Source organism: Notamacropus eugenii, chromosome 3 (assembly GCF_028372415.1).
Source record: "Notamacropus eugenii isolate mMacEug1 chromosome 3, mMacEug1.pri_v2, whole genome shotgun sequence".
Lineage (NCBI taxonomy): Eukaryota > Metazoa > Chordata > Mammalia > Diprotodontia > Macropodidae > Notamacropus > Notamacropus eugenii.
The window spans coordinates 213,623,141-213,638,832 of NC_092874.1; the positions used below are offsets into that span (position 1 = coordinate 213,623,141).

Here is a 15,692-nt window from a genome sequence, read left to right on the forward strand (position 1 = left end):
TCATACAGCAAGAGGATGGGAGTGGAAGAGGGGGGACCCTCTTCCCTCCAAGGGCCCCTCAGTGTGAAGAGCCCCCTGAGGGGGCTCCGCATCCAGAAGAGGGCCTTCAGGCTTTCCTGTCCCTACTTAAGCTCTCCAGTTGCATAGTTTGCACGTGAATACCGCACCTGCTCTCAGCCCCTAGCTAGTCAACAACAGGTGTGCTCAGACCACGGACCAATCTCAAGGGTGGGATGCTCTCCTCAGCAGGTTTCCCACTGAGAAGAGGTGGAAATGCACGAGATAGTCCGTGTTTCACACCTCAATCCCCAGCTGTTCCCTGGGGGGGGGCCTCATGAGAACTCTGAGGTTTAGAAGTCCTCACTTTTACCTGCCCGAGACTGTTCATGTGAAAACTGAGCTTACACCCCCAACAAATCACCTATCCAGCAAATCTGACTGTAATACTTCAAGGGAATAAATAGTCATTCAATGACATAAAGGACTTTCAATCATTCATACTGAGGAAAAGACCAGATCTGTACAGATAATTTGACTTCCCAAGACAAGAATCAAGAGAAGCATGAAAAGGTAAACAGGAAAGAAAAATCATAAAAGACTCTCTAAAGCTGAACTGCTTACATTACCACATGGAAAGAAAATATTTATAACTCTTGAATCTTTTCTCAATATTTGGGTAGAGGGAGTGATTGTACATACACATACACATATACACATATATAGATAGGGAGTACAAGGTGTGTTGAATCAGAAGAGATGCTATCCATACCAAAAAAAATAAAATAAAATAAAATAAAAATTAAGGGATGGAGGAAAATTCCGGGAAGAGAAAGGGAGAAATGGAATGGGGCAGGCTATAACTCATAAAAGAGATAAAAATAATCTTGTTTGGGGGGAGGAGCCAAGATGGCAGAGTAGAAAGACGCACATACACATAGCTCCGAACCCACAACCCATACAATGGCTACAGGGGACCAACTCACGGTGAATTCTGCACCCAGAGGCCACGGAATATTGGAGCGAGGGAGATTTCTGTTCCAGAGAGACCTGCAAACCTCTCGCGGGGGGTCCTTCGCGCTGCGGACTGGGCGCTAGGACTGGGAGCTGAGTGCAGCCCTGCAGCGGCCGCGACACCAAGAGGAAAAGATCTGAGCAGGCTACGGGGACGGGATCTCCAGCAGCCACGCGGGTCCCTCCACCCACAGAGGGACCTGCAAACCTCTCACAAAAGGTCCGTCGCACTGCAGACGCGGAGCCCAGCCCAAACCTACGGCGGCCACGGCTCCAAGAGGTACAGATCCGAGCAGGCTTCAGGGACAGGATCTCCAGCGGCAGCACAAGTCCCGCCACCCACAGGTGAGGGGGGTCGGTGAGAGAGTCTCTTTGGCGGATCGAGAGGGGAGTGGGGTTCCCCCATGGCTCGGGCCCCCCGGGAGGTAGAAGCTGAGAGGCGGCTGCAGACAGGGGCTCCCCAAGCGGGCGGGAGCCTGGATCCATTGTGGAAGGTCTGTACATAAACCCCCTGAGGGAACGGAGCCTGAGAGGCGGCCCTGCCCCGACCTGACCACCTGAACTTAATTCTCACGCTGAATAGCAGCCCTGCCCCCGCCAAAAGCCCTAAGGTGGGAAGCAGCATCTGAATCTCAGTCCCCAAACGCTGGCTGGGAGGACCAGGAGGCGAGGTGGGTGTGAGGAGAATATTCAGAGGACAAGTCACTGGCTGGGGAGAATGCCCAGAAAAGGGAAAAGAAATAAAACTATTGAAGGATACTTCCTTGGAGAACAGACATTTCCTCCCTTCCTTTCTGATGAGGAAGAACAATGCTTACCATCAGGCAAAGACACAGAAATCAAGGATTCTGTGTCCCAGCCCACCCAATGGGCTCAGGCCATGGAAGAGCTCAAAAAGGATTTTGAAAATCAAGTTACAGAGGTGGAGGAAAAACTGGGAAGAGAAATGAGAGACATGCAGGTAAAGCATGAAAAGCAGGTAAACATCCTGCTAAAGGAGACCCAAAAAAATGTTGAAGAAATTAACACCTTGAAAACTAGCCTAACTCAATTGGCAAAAGAGGTTCAAAAAGCCAATGAGGAGAAGAATGCTTTCAAAAGCAGAATTAGCCAAATGGAAAAGGAGATTCAAAAGCTCACTGAAGAAAATAGTTCTTTCAAAACTAGAATGGTACAGATGGACGCTAAGGACTTTGTGAGAAAGACAGGTATCACAGAACATAGCGAGAAGATTGGAAAAATGGAAGATAATGTGAAATATCTTATTGGAAAAACAAATGACCTGGAAAATAGATTCAGGAGAGACAATGTAAAAATTTTGGGACTACCTGAAAACCAGGATCAAAAGAAGAGCCTAGACATCATCTTCCATGAAATTATCAAGGAAAACTGCCCTGAGATTCTAGAACCAGAGGGCAAAATAAATATTCAAGGAATCCACAGAACACCGCCTGAAAGAGATCCAAAAAGAGAAACTCCTAGGAACAATGTGGCCAAATTCCAGAATTCCCAGGTGAAAGAGAAAATATTGCAAGCAGCTAGAAAGAAACAATTCAAGTATTGTGGAAATACAATCAGGATAACACAAGATCTAGCACCCTCTACATTAAGGGATCGAAGGGAATGAAATAGGATATTCCAGAAGTCAAAGGAACAAGGACTAAAACCAAGAATCACCTACCCAGCAAAACTGAGTATAATACTTCAGGGGAAAAAATGGTCTTTCAATGAAATAGAGGATTTTCAAATTTTCTTGATGAAAAGACCAGAGCTGAAAAGAAAATTTGACTTTCAAACACAAGAATGAAGAGAACCATGAAAAGGTGAACAGCAAAGAGAAGTCATAAGGGACTTACTAAAGTTGAACTGTTTACATTCCTACATGGAAAGACAATATTTGTAACTCTTGAATCATTTCAGTATCTGGGTACTGGGTGGGAGTACACACACACACATGCACACACGCACACATACATAGAGACAGAGTGCACAGAGTGAACTGAAGAGGATGGGATCATATCTTAAAAAAAAAATGAAATCAAGCAGTGAGAGAGAAATATATTGGGAGGAGAAAGGGAGAAATTGAATGGGACAAATTATCTCTCATAAAAGAGGCAAGCAAAAGACTCATTAGTGGAGGGATAAAGAGGGGAGGTGAGAGAAAAACATGAAGTCTACTCTCATCACATTCCACTAAAGGAAAGAATAAAATGCACACTCATTCTGATAGGAAAACCTATCTCACAATACAGGAGAGTGGGGGACAAGGGCACAAGTAGGGTGGGGGGGAGGATAGAGGGGAGGGCATGGGGAGGAGAATGTAATCCGAGGTCGACACTCATGGGGAGGGAGAGGATCATAAAAGAATAGAAGTAATGGGGGACAGGATAGGATGGAGGGAAATATAGTTAGTCCTATACAACACAACTAGTATGGAAATCATTTGCAAAACTACACAGATTTGGCCTATATTGAATTGCTTGCCTTCCAAAGGGAAGGGGTGGGGAGGGAGGGAGGTAAGGAAGTTGGAACTCAAAGTGTTAGGATCAACTGTAATGTTCTTACCACTAGGAAATAAGAAATACAGGTTAAGGGGTAAAGAAAGCTATCTGGCCCTACAACACAAAAGAGAAGATGGAGACAACGGCAGAGAGGGAGGATAGAAGAGAGAGCAGATTGGTCACAGGGGCAATTAGAATGCTTGGGTTTGGGGGGGGGGAGGGGATAAAAGGGGAGAAAATTTGTAACCCAAAATTTTGTGAAAATAAATGTCAAAAGTTAAATTAAAAAAAAATAACAATAATTCTTAAAAAAATTTTTGAAAGATGTTAAGAATAGTTTTTACATACAATTGAGAAAATGTTTTTTAAAACTATTGTTATACACTGCCTGATATCATTAATTGCATCAATAAAAACGCAATTTTAGGTAAAATTAAAAAAAAAATAATCTTGTTCAATGGAGGAGAAAAGGGAGAAGGGGAGAGGGGAAAAAATGAAGCTACTCTCTCCACATGTGGCTAAAGGAGGGAATAACATGCTCACTAAATTTGATATGAAAATTTATATCACACCACAGGAAAGTAGGAAAGGTGGTGACAAGTGCGGTGAAGGGATGGCAAATGGGAGAAGGGAGTCATTGGAAATAAACACTTTCGAGAAGGGACAAGGTCAACTGTGGGGAAAACAAAATAAGGAGGGATAGAGTAGGACAGAGGGCAATATAATTACTATTACACAACATGATTATTATGGAAGTCTTTTGCAAAACAACACATATTTAGTCTGTATTGAATTGCTTGCCTTCTCAGTGGGGCTGGGGAGGGAGGGGGAAGGGAGAGAAGTTGGAATTCAAAGTATTAGCAATGAATGTTGAGAATTCTTATTGCATATAACAGGGAAATAAGAAATACAGGGAATGGGGTGTAGAAATTTATCTTGCCCTACAAGAGAGAAGATGGGGATAAGGGAACAGTGGGATGTGATAGAAGGCAGGGTACACTGAGGGAAGGAGTAGTCAGAATGCAAGGTACTAGGAAGCAGGGGGAGGGGAGTGATGGGGAGAAAAATTGGACATGTCACAAAGTGAGGTAAAAGCAATTAATATTAAAAGAATTGACTGAATTAATTACTGAGAATAAATCAATGATATCTCTAGTTTGGGGAAAAGAACTGTAGTCTAAATTTCCTAGAGGAAGGCAATCTAGGGTAAAATTTGGCATTGATGGAAAAGTTAAGGTTTTAATGGTAAAGTTGATTTTATGACTGCTATTTAATCAGGAATTAGAACACATATAGAAAGGCATGTAAGCCACTTAAGACTTGCCTCAAAAGATGTTCCTTAGCCAAAGTGAAATTATAATCATATTTGAAATCTGGTTATTGGAACTTGCCATTTTTAGATGCTATGGGACTATTAAGTGACTGTTCTTCTGAGTCTAACTCCAGGTATGGATAGCAAGAAAGGCAGTCTGAGCCTCCAATCCATGAAGCCAGTAAGTTGGTGAGATGCTGGTATGAACTGCAAAAGGTGATGTCATGGGAAGGGTGGAAGAGTGGCTGTTCCTTCTGGGCTGAAGTAGGATTCTCCTGACTCAATTTCCCCACTGACATCTGGCAGACTTTAAGCCTGACTGAATGCAAGTGGACAATCTAATCCTGCCTGGAACTGACATGAAGTTGGGGAGATAGTGTATCCCTTCAATGTTCCTACTCTTGGTGGCAATTTCCTATAGTCAAAAGGTTTGCAAGCTTAATAGCCCTTTGGGCATAGTTCCAAATTGCTCTCCAGAATGTTTGGATCAGCTCACAGCCCCACCAACAAATAATTAGGGTTCCAACATTCTCACATCTTATCATTCAAAGAATCCACCAATCACCTCCTGAAAGATCAGGTCAAGGAGAAAATACTGCAAGCAGCCAAAAAGCAACAATTCAGTTATTGCTGAACTACTACGATCCTGACCTGATGATTCTGGAATTTGGCAACAATATTCCTTGGCGTTTTCAATTTGGGATCTTTCTCAGGAGGTGATTGGTGGATTCTTTCAATGACCATTTTGACCTCTGGAGCAAGGACCTCAGGGAAGTTTTATTTGATGCTTTCTTGGAAGATATTGTCCAGGCTCTCTTCTTCTTCATGGCTTCTGTTAGACCAATAATTCTTAGATTTTCTCTCCTGTACCTATTTTTCAGGACAATTTTCTGTTATCTCAAAAGAGATTTTCAAATTTTATTTATTTTCAGTTTTCTACAATCACTTCCATAAATCTTAAATTTTCTCCCCCACGCTTTCCCCTCATTCCATCCTCTGTCCCTCAAGACAGCATGTAATATGGGTTCTACGCATACCTTCTTACTAAATACATTTTCACCTTAGTCATGTTGCATGGAAGAAATTAAAATGAATTGGAGAAACCATGAGAAAAACCAACACAAAACAAAACACAAGAGAAAATAGTCTGCTTCATTCTGCAATCCAATTTTATACTTCTTTCTCTGGATGTGGAAGGCATTTTGCCTCAAGTCCATTGGGAATTTTTTAGGTGCTTGCATTGCTGTGAAGGGCTAAATCTATCAGAAAAATTCCTCACACATTGTGGTTGTTACTGAGTACAAAGTTCTCCTGGTTCTGCTCTTTTCACTTAGCACCACTTCCAGGCCTCTCTGAAGTCTTCCTGTTCATCATTTTTTACAGCACAATAGTATTCCATTACATTCATATACCACAACTTGTTCAGTTGTTCCCCAATTAATGGGCATCCCCTCGATTTTCAGTTCTTGGCCACCACAAAGAGAGATTTGCTATAAATATTTTTGTACATGTGGGACCTTTTCCCATTTTTATGATCTCTTTGGTACACTCCTAGAAGTGGTATTGCTGGGTCATTTTGAGGCCAGTTCATATTCCCTTTTGAGGTTTGAGATGAGGGTACACTGTCAATGCTGTCCTCTTCTGAATGCATATTTTGATCTTCCCTGTAGCCATAGTAAAAATCTATGATCTCTGCTTTCCTAATTTTCTTCTTGCTCATGGTGATTGTCTTTTTCCTGGCTTTTAAAGTGGATCTCTGCTTCTTGGGCACAGAAGGCTCACATTTCTTATGCTGGGAGTTAGGGGCCTGAATACTGGCTTTGTATGCGGTGACTTCTGGTTCTTTCAACCAGAAGTTATACAATGCTGCAGTTTACCAGGTGCTCAGCTAAGGTGCATGCCAGGTGCATGCCAAGGCTGAGGCCAGGTGAAGACTATCTGAATCTCCCCAGGGTCACATTGAAAATCTTGGAATGAGGTGTTGAGTAGGGGTGGTCTGGCTGCTGGAGGTCTCCTTCTCCCCAAGGACTGCACTGGAACACCAGCAGACTCAGTGGCTGGGGAACCCCATCTGTGCTGGTGTCTGTCCAACTCCCCTGGCTGTCCTAAGGCACACCTGGAGTCCTGGTGGTGGCACTTACTGGCTCTATGCTGCTGGGGTTCAGAATTTCCTGCTAGTCCACAAAGGTGGAACTTGCTGGGATGCCTCTGGTCCTGCACTAGTCCCCTTCAGCCACACCAAGGGGAACCCTTCACCTCAATCTCCCCAGCCTTCTGAGGTAAAAGACTTCTGTGCCCCTTCTGTTGACTCCACTATTTCAGGATTTTTCCTGAGGCAACATTCTCTAGGTTTTTCAAGGTCAGCAAAGGAAAGTGAGAGCACTCACAGTTTTCTCTGCCATCTTGGCTCCCAAAAGTTCAAGTAGGGGACTTTCAAGCTGTTACTACCACAGTCCCTATGCTTTACAATTGTTATTTACATTCATTCCAAGCCAATCAGCTCCTAAACCTTGACCAAGTAATGCTTGGTCTGGGACCAGGATGATTTGGGGTTAAGGCTGGTCTTTAGGAAAAAAAAAATACAAAAGTTTCAAGGATTAAAATTTGCATTCCCTTCAAGCAGAGGACCAACAGATAAAGTGTATGGAAAAAAGATCTAAAAATTTAAGGAACAAAATAGCTCCCTGAAAACCAGGGAAAGCTAATCATGTTATAAGACACCAAGAAATAATTTTTTTAGAAAGGAATGAAAAAACAGAAAAAAATGTGAAACACTTCACTAGAAAAACAAATGATATGGAATCAAGGAGAAACAATACAAAGACTGTTGGACTACCTGAAAGTTACAATCAAAAAAAAAAGAATCTTACAAGAAATTATTAGGAAAACTGTCCTTAAGTTCTAGAACAAGAAGGCTAAGTAGAAACAGAAAAAATTTACAAATCATCACCTGAACGAGATTCCAGGAGGGAATATCATAACCCAAGTTTCAAAGCTCCCAGGTTATGGAGAAAATATTACAAACAACAAGAAAAATAACCCCAATTTAAGCACTCCAAAGCTACAATTAAGATCATCACACAAGACCCAGCAGCTTCTACATTAAAAGACCACAGGTCTTACAACAGTATATTTTAAAGAGCTAAAGAGGTGTGGTTGCCCCCAAAAATAACTTACCCAGCAAATCTGAGTACAGTCCCGAATTACAAAAAACAAACAAACAAAATGATGTTTAATGAACTGAAAGACTTTCAGGTATTACAACAAAAAAACAAAAACTCAATGGTCATGTAAGATTCAGGAGAAATATAAGGTAAACATTAAATAATTATAAAGAACTCAATAAGATCAAACTGTTTACTTCTTATATGTGAAAATGTTATCAATACTCTTAAGACTGTCATTGCTGAGGTGGAGCCAAGATGGTAGAGTAAAAGGCAGGGACTCACTTCAGCTCTCCCTCAAACCCCTCTAAATACATGTAAAATATGACTCTAAACAAATTCTAGAGCAGCAGAACCCACAAAAATGACAGAATGAAACAAATTTCCAGCCCAAGACAACCTGGAAATCAGCAAGAAAGGTCTGTTGCACCAGGTTGAGAAAGGAGTGCAACCCAGGGCAAAACAAGCCAGCATAGACCAGGTTCTGGCAAACCTGAAACAGGCCTCCTGGGACTAAATCACTGGCAGCTGTGGTGGTTTCCAGACTTCTCAACCCACAAAAGTCAAAGAAAACTTAAAAGGTCAACAGGAAAGGTTTGACAGACCTGGGCGAGAGAGGAGAGTGATCCAGCCCCAAACCTGAAGTAGCAGTGGTGGTGGCAGCTGCTTCCTGAGCTCTTGGACAACAGAAGGTGGAGGGATCAAGTGGCTGATCAGAGAGGATTACAGGGATCTCTCTGCTGGCACCAAGGCAGGAGTCTCTTGCTTTGCCCTTGCTTGGAACTGGGTTGCAGTCTTGGGTGGAAGTCCTGGAGCAAGGATAAGTGCTGCTGTGGCAGAGCTTGTGGCGGCAGTTGAAAAGGAATCATCCTCAAAGTTCCAAGGCAGAAAAGAGTGCTTGTAGTCACTTACAGACCAGAGCACAGGCGAGGAAAGGAGTAATCACTTCCCTCTTCTTGGATCATACGTACCACCTTAGGAGAACTGAAAATTTACAGGTCCCTAGCAGTATCTCTGAAAACAGCTGCTCAAAACCACTGATGCTCAGGACAGTATACCCTCTCCATACTGCAAGCAGAGTTCTACCTTAACAAAGAGTTTAAAAGTCTGGAAAAATGAACAAACAGTAGATAAAACCTCAGACTATAGAATCTTACTTTAGTGACAAAGAAGATCAAAACATATAACTAGAAGAAGACAACAAAGCCAAAGCTCCTACATCCAAAGCCTCCAAAAAAAGAATTGGTCCAGGCCATGAAAGAGCTCAAAAGGAAAAATTGGAAAGAGAAGATTGAGGCAAGAAAATCATGAAAAACGAGTCAATAGCTTGCTAAAGGAGACCCCAAAATACACCGAAGAAAATGACACCTAAAAAAAAAAATGAACTAAGACAAATAATAAAAGAGGTCCAAAAAGCCAATGATGAGAATGTCTTGAAAAGCAGAATTGGCCAAATGGAAAAAGAGGTCCAAAAGCTCACTGAAGATAATAATTCCTTAAAAACTGGAATGGAGTAAATGGAAGCTGATGACTTTATAAGAAATCAAGAAATAATAAAACAAAACCAAATGATGAAAAAATAGAAGACAATGTTAAATACCTCATTGAAAAAACAACTGACCTGGAAAATAGATCCAGGAGAGAGAATTTTAAAATTATTGGACTACCTGAAAGCCAAGATCAAAACAGGAGCCTGGACATAGTCTTTCAAGAAATTATCAAGGAAAATTGCCCTGATGTTCTGGAACCAGAGCATAAAATAGAAACTAAGGGAGTCCATCAATCTCCTCCTGAAAGAGATTCCCAACAGAAAACTTCTAGGATTATAGCTAAATTTCAGAGTTTCGAGGTCAAGGAGAAAATACTGCAAGTCACCAGAAAGAAACAATTCAAGTTCTGTGGAAACACAATCAGGATAACACATGATTCAGCCACTTCTACATTAAAGGATAGGAGGACTTGAAATATGATATTCTGGAGGTCAAAAGGTAGGATTACCCCCAAGAATAACCTACTCAGCAAAACTGAGTATAATCCTTCAGGAGAAAAAAATGGACATTCAATGAAATACAGGACTTTCAAGTATTCTTAATAAGAAGACCAGAGCTGAATAAAAAATTTGACTTTCAAATACAAGACCCAAGAGAAACATAAAACAGTAAACAGGATAAAGAAATCACAGGGACTTATTAAAGTTGAACTATTTACAAAAGATGATATTTGTAACTCATGAGACCTTTCTCAGTATTAGGGGAATTAGAGGGAATATGTGTGTGTGTGTGTGTGTGTGTGTGTGTGTGTGTGTGTGTGTACACACACATAGAGAGAGACAGAGGGCACAGGGTGAGTTGGATGTGAAGGAATACCTAAAAAATAAAATTAAGGAATGAGAGAGGAATGTATTGGGAGAATGAGAAAGGGAGAGGCAGAATGGGGTAAATTATCTCACACAAAAAATGCAAGAAAAAGCTTTTACAGTTGAGGGAAAGAGAAGAAACCTGAGAGGGAATGAGTGAAACTTACTCTCGACTGATTTTACTTAAGAAGGGAACAGAGTAAATACACACTCAACTGGGTATGGAAATCTATCTTACTCTACAGGAAAGTAGAGGGGAAGGGGGTAAAGTGGGAGAATGAGAGAAGGGAGGGCAGACTAGGGGAGGTGGTAATCAGAAGCAAACACTTTTGAGGAGGGACTGGGTCAAAAGAAAGAAGAGAATAAATGGGGGACAGGATAGGATGAAGGGAAATATAGTTAGTCTTTCACAACATGACTACTGTGGAAGTGTTTTGCATGACTACACATGTATAACTAGCAACCTGCTTGCCTTCTCAATGAGGGTAGGTGGGGAGGAAAGAAGAGAATATGCAACTCAAAGTTTTAAAAATAAATGTTAAAAATTGTTTTTACATGCAACTGGGAAATAAGATATATAGGCAATGAGGTATAGAAATCTATCTTGCCCAAAAGGAAAATAGAAAGGGAAGGGGACCAAAGAAGCAGGGGACAGGGGTTGTAGTTACAACAGGGAGGGCAGACTGGGGGAGGGGGTAATTAGAATGCACACTTTCTTACAGTGCAGGGAAGAGGGAGATGGGGAGAAAATTTTGAAATCAAAATCTTATGGAAGTGAAAGATGAAAACGAAAAATAAATTATTTTTTTAAAAAGACTCCTGCTGAACTAAACATGATGGGGTGATTCTAAAAAAAACTCAGCAGAGAAAGATTAAAAGGAGCAATTATCTCACCACACAAAAAAGGCATTGAAAGGAAGAACTTAATACAGAGGAAATAGGTTGGGTTGGAGGGCTGGTAGTGCCGAAACCTTACTCTCATGAGAACTGGGTTAAAGAAGGAATGACATAAACATATAGCAGGGTCTAAAAAAAAAAAATCTTCTAAATTTAAAGAAGTAAGAGCATGCAGGGGATGACCTTGGCATCTTTCATGTCTTAGTTCTAAGCACTCCACAGCACCTGCTACAGCTGCCTTCATTACTGTTCAAACAAATTGTTCTCATTCTCCCCTTGCACCACAGGAAGACTTCACAGGCTTGAGGTAGACACCTCCCTAAGTCCCTAAAGAGTTTGTGACCCCTCAGTTACCCTCAAACTGGTTTAGTCCATTTGCCAAAACAATTTATTGGAGAGTAGCTGCTGTGTATGCTACAGCTTCTTGGAGCCACAGGTGAGAGTTGGGACAACCAGGTGGACTCTAAGGAAGAAAGCAGCCCTAAAAGGTCACAGCAGCTCTCACACCAGAGGTACTAATCTTCCCTGAGCACCTTCCCAGCCAGTAAAACATAAACTGGAGGATTTCAATTTAACTCTCCTAAACTTTGATAAATGAAAACAAAAAAGAAACAAGAAATAAGGTAAGGTGTTGAATAGAATTTCAGAAAATGACATCAGAAAACTTTTGAACTGTGAATACAAAAGCAGTCATATTTCTCAACTGTTTATTATACCTTTACAAAAACTGAGCATGAATTACAAAACCTTATAAACAAATGCCAAAAAGTAAAAATGCTAAACATCTTTTATGGTCCACAACAAAAATCATACCGACAAAGCAGACTTGGAAGCAAAATTTAAAATTATTGGAGACTAAATAAATCCTAAAGAATGGATGGGTCAAAGAATAAATCAAAGAAACAATTGATAATTTCATTAAAGACAAGGGCAACAAAAAGATAACATGCTTAAGTTTTAGAGATATCACTAAAAAAGTCTTTAGGAGAAGTGTGTGTATAAATGTATGAGTATATACATATTCATGATTGTGTGCACATGAATATATAAAACACTTCAGTCAACAAAAGAGAACAATAAATTGCATGTGCAACTAGAAAATTAGAAAAGCTAATAAATGCTTTAGGTCCCAACTAAGGACCCAAGGAAAATATTGAAATTTGGAGATCAGCATAACTGAAAACAAAAGTTTAAAAAATTAACAAAAATAAAAACTAGTTTATTGGAAATACAAAAAAAAAAAAAATGCCAAAAAACCATTAGGGTACTACTTTTTTAAAAAAAGAAAATCAAATTAACTATACCTAAAATTAAAAATGAATATACAACCCTCACAATAACAAAACAGAAATTATTTCACTATTAAATCAGAAAATATTTCAATATACCAATAAACTTTATAGTCTAAATGATGTACATGAATATTTTACAAAAATAAAAATACTCAAATTAACAAGAAAGAGGACTTAAATATCCTAATCTCAGAAAAATATATTGAACAATGTAATAATGAGTTATAAAGGAAAAAATCATTAGAAATAAATGGAATTACAAGTAAATTTTATCAGACTTACGAAGAACAATTCTAATACTATAAAAATCTAATTTTCTTCACATAACAGGCAACACTTCCATTACTTGAAGACAGCTATAGCAGACACTCTTCATACCTTCTTAAAACACAGAGTCTAGAAATGAATGCAATATTCCAGATGTGGTATGACCGATATAGAGAACAATGAGACTATCATCTCCCCAGACCTAGACATTATCACACTCTTAATGTAGCCTATGATTGAAGTTCCTCTCTTGAATGCCACACTATTCTCAGTACAGTCTTTAGTACACTGAAAATCTTACATCTTTTTCAGGCAAAATGCTGTGGAACAACACCTACCCAATTTTACATTTGTGAAGTTGTTCTGGCACACAAGCGTAAGATTTAGTATTTATCTCTATTAAAATATGTCTTTACTAGACTGTATCTAATATTCCAGACAATCAAGATATTTTTGAAGACTTAGATGTTAACTTACAGAGTAAAATCCTGAAAGATGTTAGCTACCCATCACAGCTTTGTGACATCTGGAAATGATAGACATGCCATCTATTTCATCATCGAAGTCAGTGATGAAAATCACATAGCCCTAGAGCATCCTACTAGAAATCTCCTTCTAAGATGACAAAAAAAAACCATTAAGGACTACTCCTTTGGGTCCAGGTATTCAACTAATTCAGAGTTTGCCTAATGGCACTACCAGCTAACCATTTTTGTCCAAGTGAATCACATGTGAAAAATATTTTGTTAAAATCTAGGTAAACTATATCTGTAGCATTTGTCTGCTATGCTAGACTCATATCCTTGTCACCAGCTGTACCCTTTGAGTGAGACGAATTCTCTCATATTAATAAGCAATCGTTAAATTAGAATTAAAGTTTTCTCTTATTTCCTCATTCAGAAACCAGTCTATAGGTTATTCAGCCAGTCTCTGAAGCACATTGTAATAGATGAGATTGCCCAAATCCAAAGGATACAAGTTTTTTGATCTTTGATGGGACCACAACAAGAAGACCTTAAAAGAGAGTATTATCTAGGTGGAATTCTTACCCCAACATCATTCATTTTTCATTGACTGGGTAGACATGGATGCTTTTGTTTAGATAGCTGGAGGTACTTGAGCTTTGTCACGTCGCCAGAAGGAGGAGCTGAAGGTCTTTAGCTCACCTCCTTGTCAATCCCCCTCACTAGTTGTTAAGCCATCACAGCTAATTTCTACCCTCAGGTACACTCCCCTTTCAAAAGGCATTCAATGTTCCCCAAGGTTCATCTTTGATTCCCAGGAGTACCACTGATATCATTTTATTAAATATTTGCTAGCCATAATTAATAAATTGATTATTAGTTACCCAGAAAGTCTGTGTCTCAGGAAATTTTATTCGTCATACTGGGTGAGACACAACCTCAACAAACGTCAGTTTTCTACTCTGTAAAATGGAAATAGTGTTACTTACACAACCTGTCTTACAGCACAACTATGATAAAAACATTGGAAACTCTAAGATTACACAAATATAATTCACTGATACTACCACTAGTGCTCACATTCATACTGTATGAAAGACATCTGTGTTTCACGTCTGACTGACTCATTTGCAATGGAAAAGTAAGCAAATAATACCTATTATCCAACTAGTATTTTAAGAGTTTTTAATACTACGGAATTTTACTGTTTCCTTTGAAAAGTAAAGTAATGATTTGAATCAAAGTCTATTAAAATTCCAAAAGTTATTTTGTGTTTTTCTTTTTTATAAGAGCAACTAACCTCAGGATGACCTCGAGGAGGTAAGCGTTCTCTTGGGAGTCTGTCATACTCATAGCGTCCTTCAGACCACATATCATCTCTTCTATATGCCACTAAGAAATAAAAAACAAAAAAGAATCACTGAATCATAATTTGTATACTTATTGAGATAAACTATTTAATAAACTGCTTTGCCTAACAGTCAAAGCCCTCTTTTCTTTTACAACCTCTTTAAACACTTGATGACTCAGCCAAATTGATTATCATTATTATTATTATACTCCTGTATAACCCTATCCCACCTCTGTAGATGTGCTTACCCATGAAATATGCCTCATTCACCCATCCAATGGCCTCTGTCCTCCCCACCTTTAAAGGTCCACATATATTGCTTCCACTTCCCATAAAATTTTCCTTGATGCTCTCAAACAGATATAATCTACAAGCCCTCAACAAACCACTACATAATCACATTTTATTCTACATTGCAATTATGTGTATATTTGCCTTCTTTCCCTTGCTAGACTGTAAACTACTTATTAGTCATCCATTTATCCCATCCTCACTCCCCCACCCCCCTGCCAGTACAGAGCCTGACATAAGGTATATGTTTTAATACTGTATTGGCTGGAACAGAGGCTGTGAGTTTCTCTAAAACAAAAATTAGTCACATAGTTTCCCATCTTCATCCAAAAATTTTAGAGAAAATTTAAACTTTTCAAAAAAAAGTTTTATTTTCCAGAAATGGGAAGATTATGAAAACATTTATACTATAACTTTTTAAAGTAATTATCAATAAAACTTAAAATAAACCTATATCAGATTGTATACTGCCTTGGGGAGGGAGGGAAAAAAGGAGGGGAAGAAAATTTAGAACTCAAATTCTTATAGAAGTGAATGTTGAAAACTAAAAGCAACAAAAATAAAAAAAATTTTTTTAAAAACTTAAAATAATACTATAACCTTGGATGAAATAATAAATAATTTGACATGAGTAAAATACTAACCTATTTTAATGTAATCTATTTATTTAATGTAAACACTGATGAATTTGGCTAATCTGTCACCCTTCCCTCCAAATAAATAAGAGAACTTACTTGCATATATTTCTTCAGGAATCAATAAGCTCCTATAGGAGGAAAAAAGTAC

General features: G+C 39.3%; 1 protein-coding gene across 4 annotated transcripts in view; it reads right to left on the bottom strand.

The window, feature by feature from the left end:
- The window catches only part of PPHLN1 (periphilin 1), a 136,740-nt gene that overhangs the window by 111,557 nt on the left and 9,491 nt on the right, over positions 1-15,692 (bottom strand). For all 4 annotated transcript variants that reach the window (XM_072654319.1, XM_072654318.1, XM_072654317.1 and 1 more), the window contains exons 2-3: positions 15,641-15,672; positions 14,565-14,656 (exon numbers count right to left, since the gene is read on the bottom strand). In XM_072654319.1, coding sequence (XP_072510420.1) covers positions 14,565-14,656; position 15,641 — 93 coding nt within the window. In that variant the 5' untranslated portion in view covers positions 15,642-15,672. The remainder of the gene's footprint in view (positions 1-14,564; positions 14,657-15,640; positions 15,673-15,692) is intronic.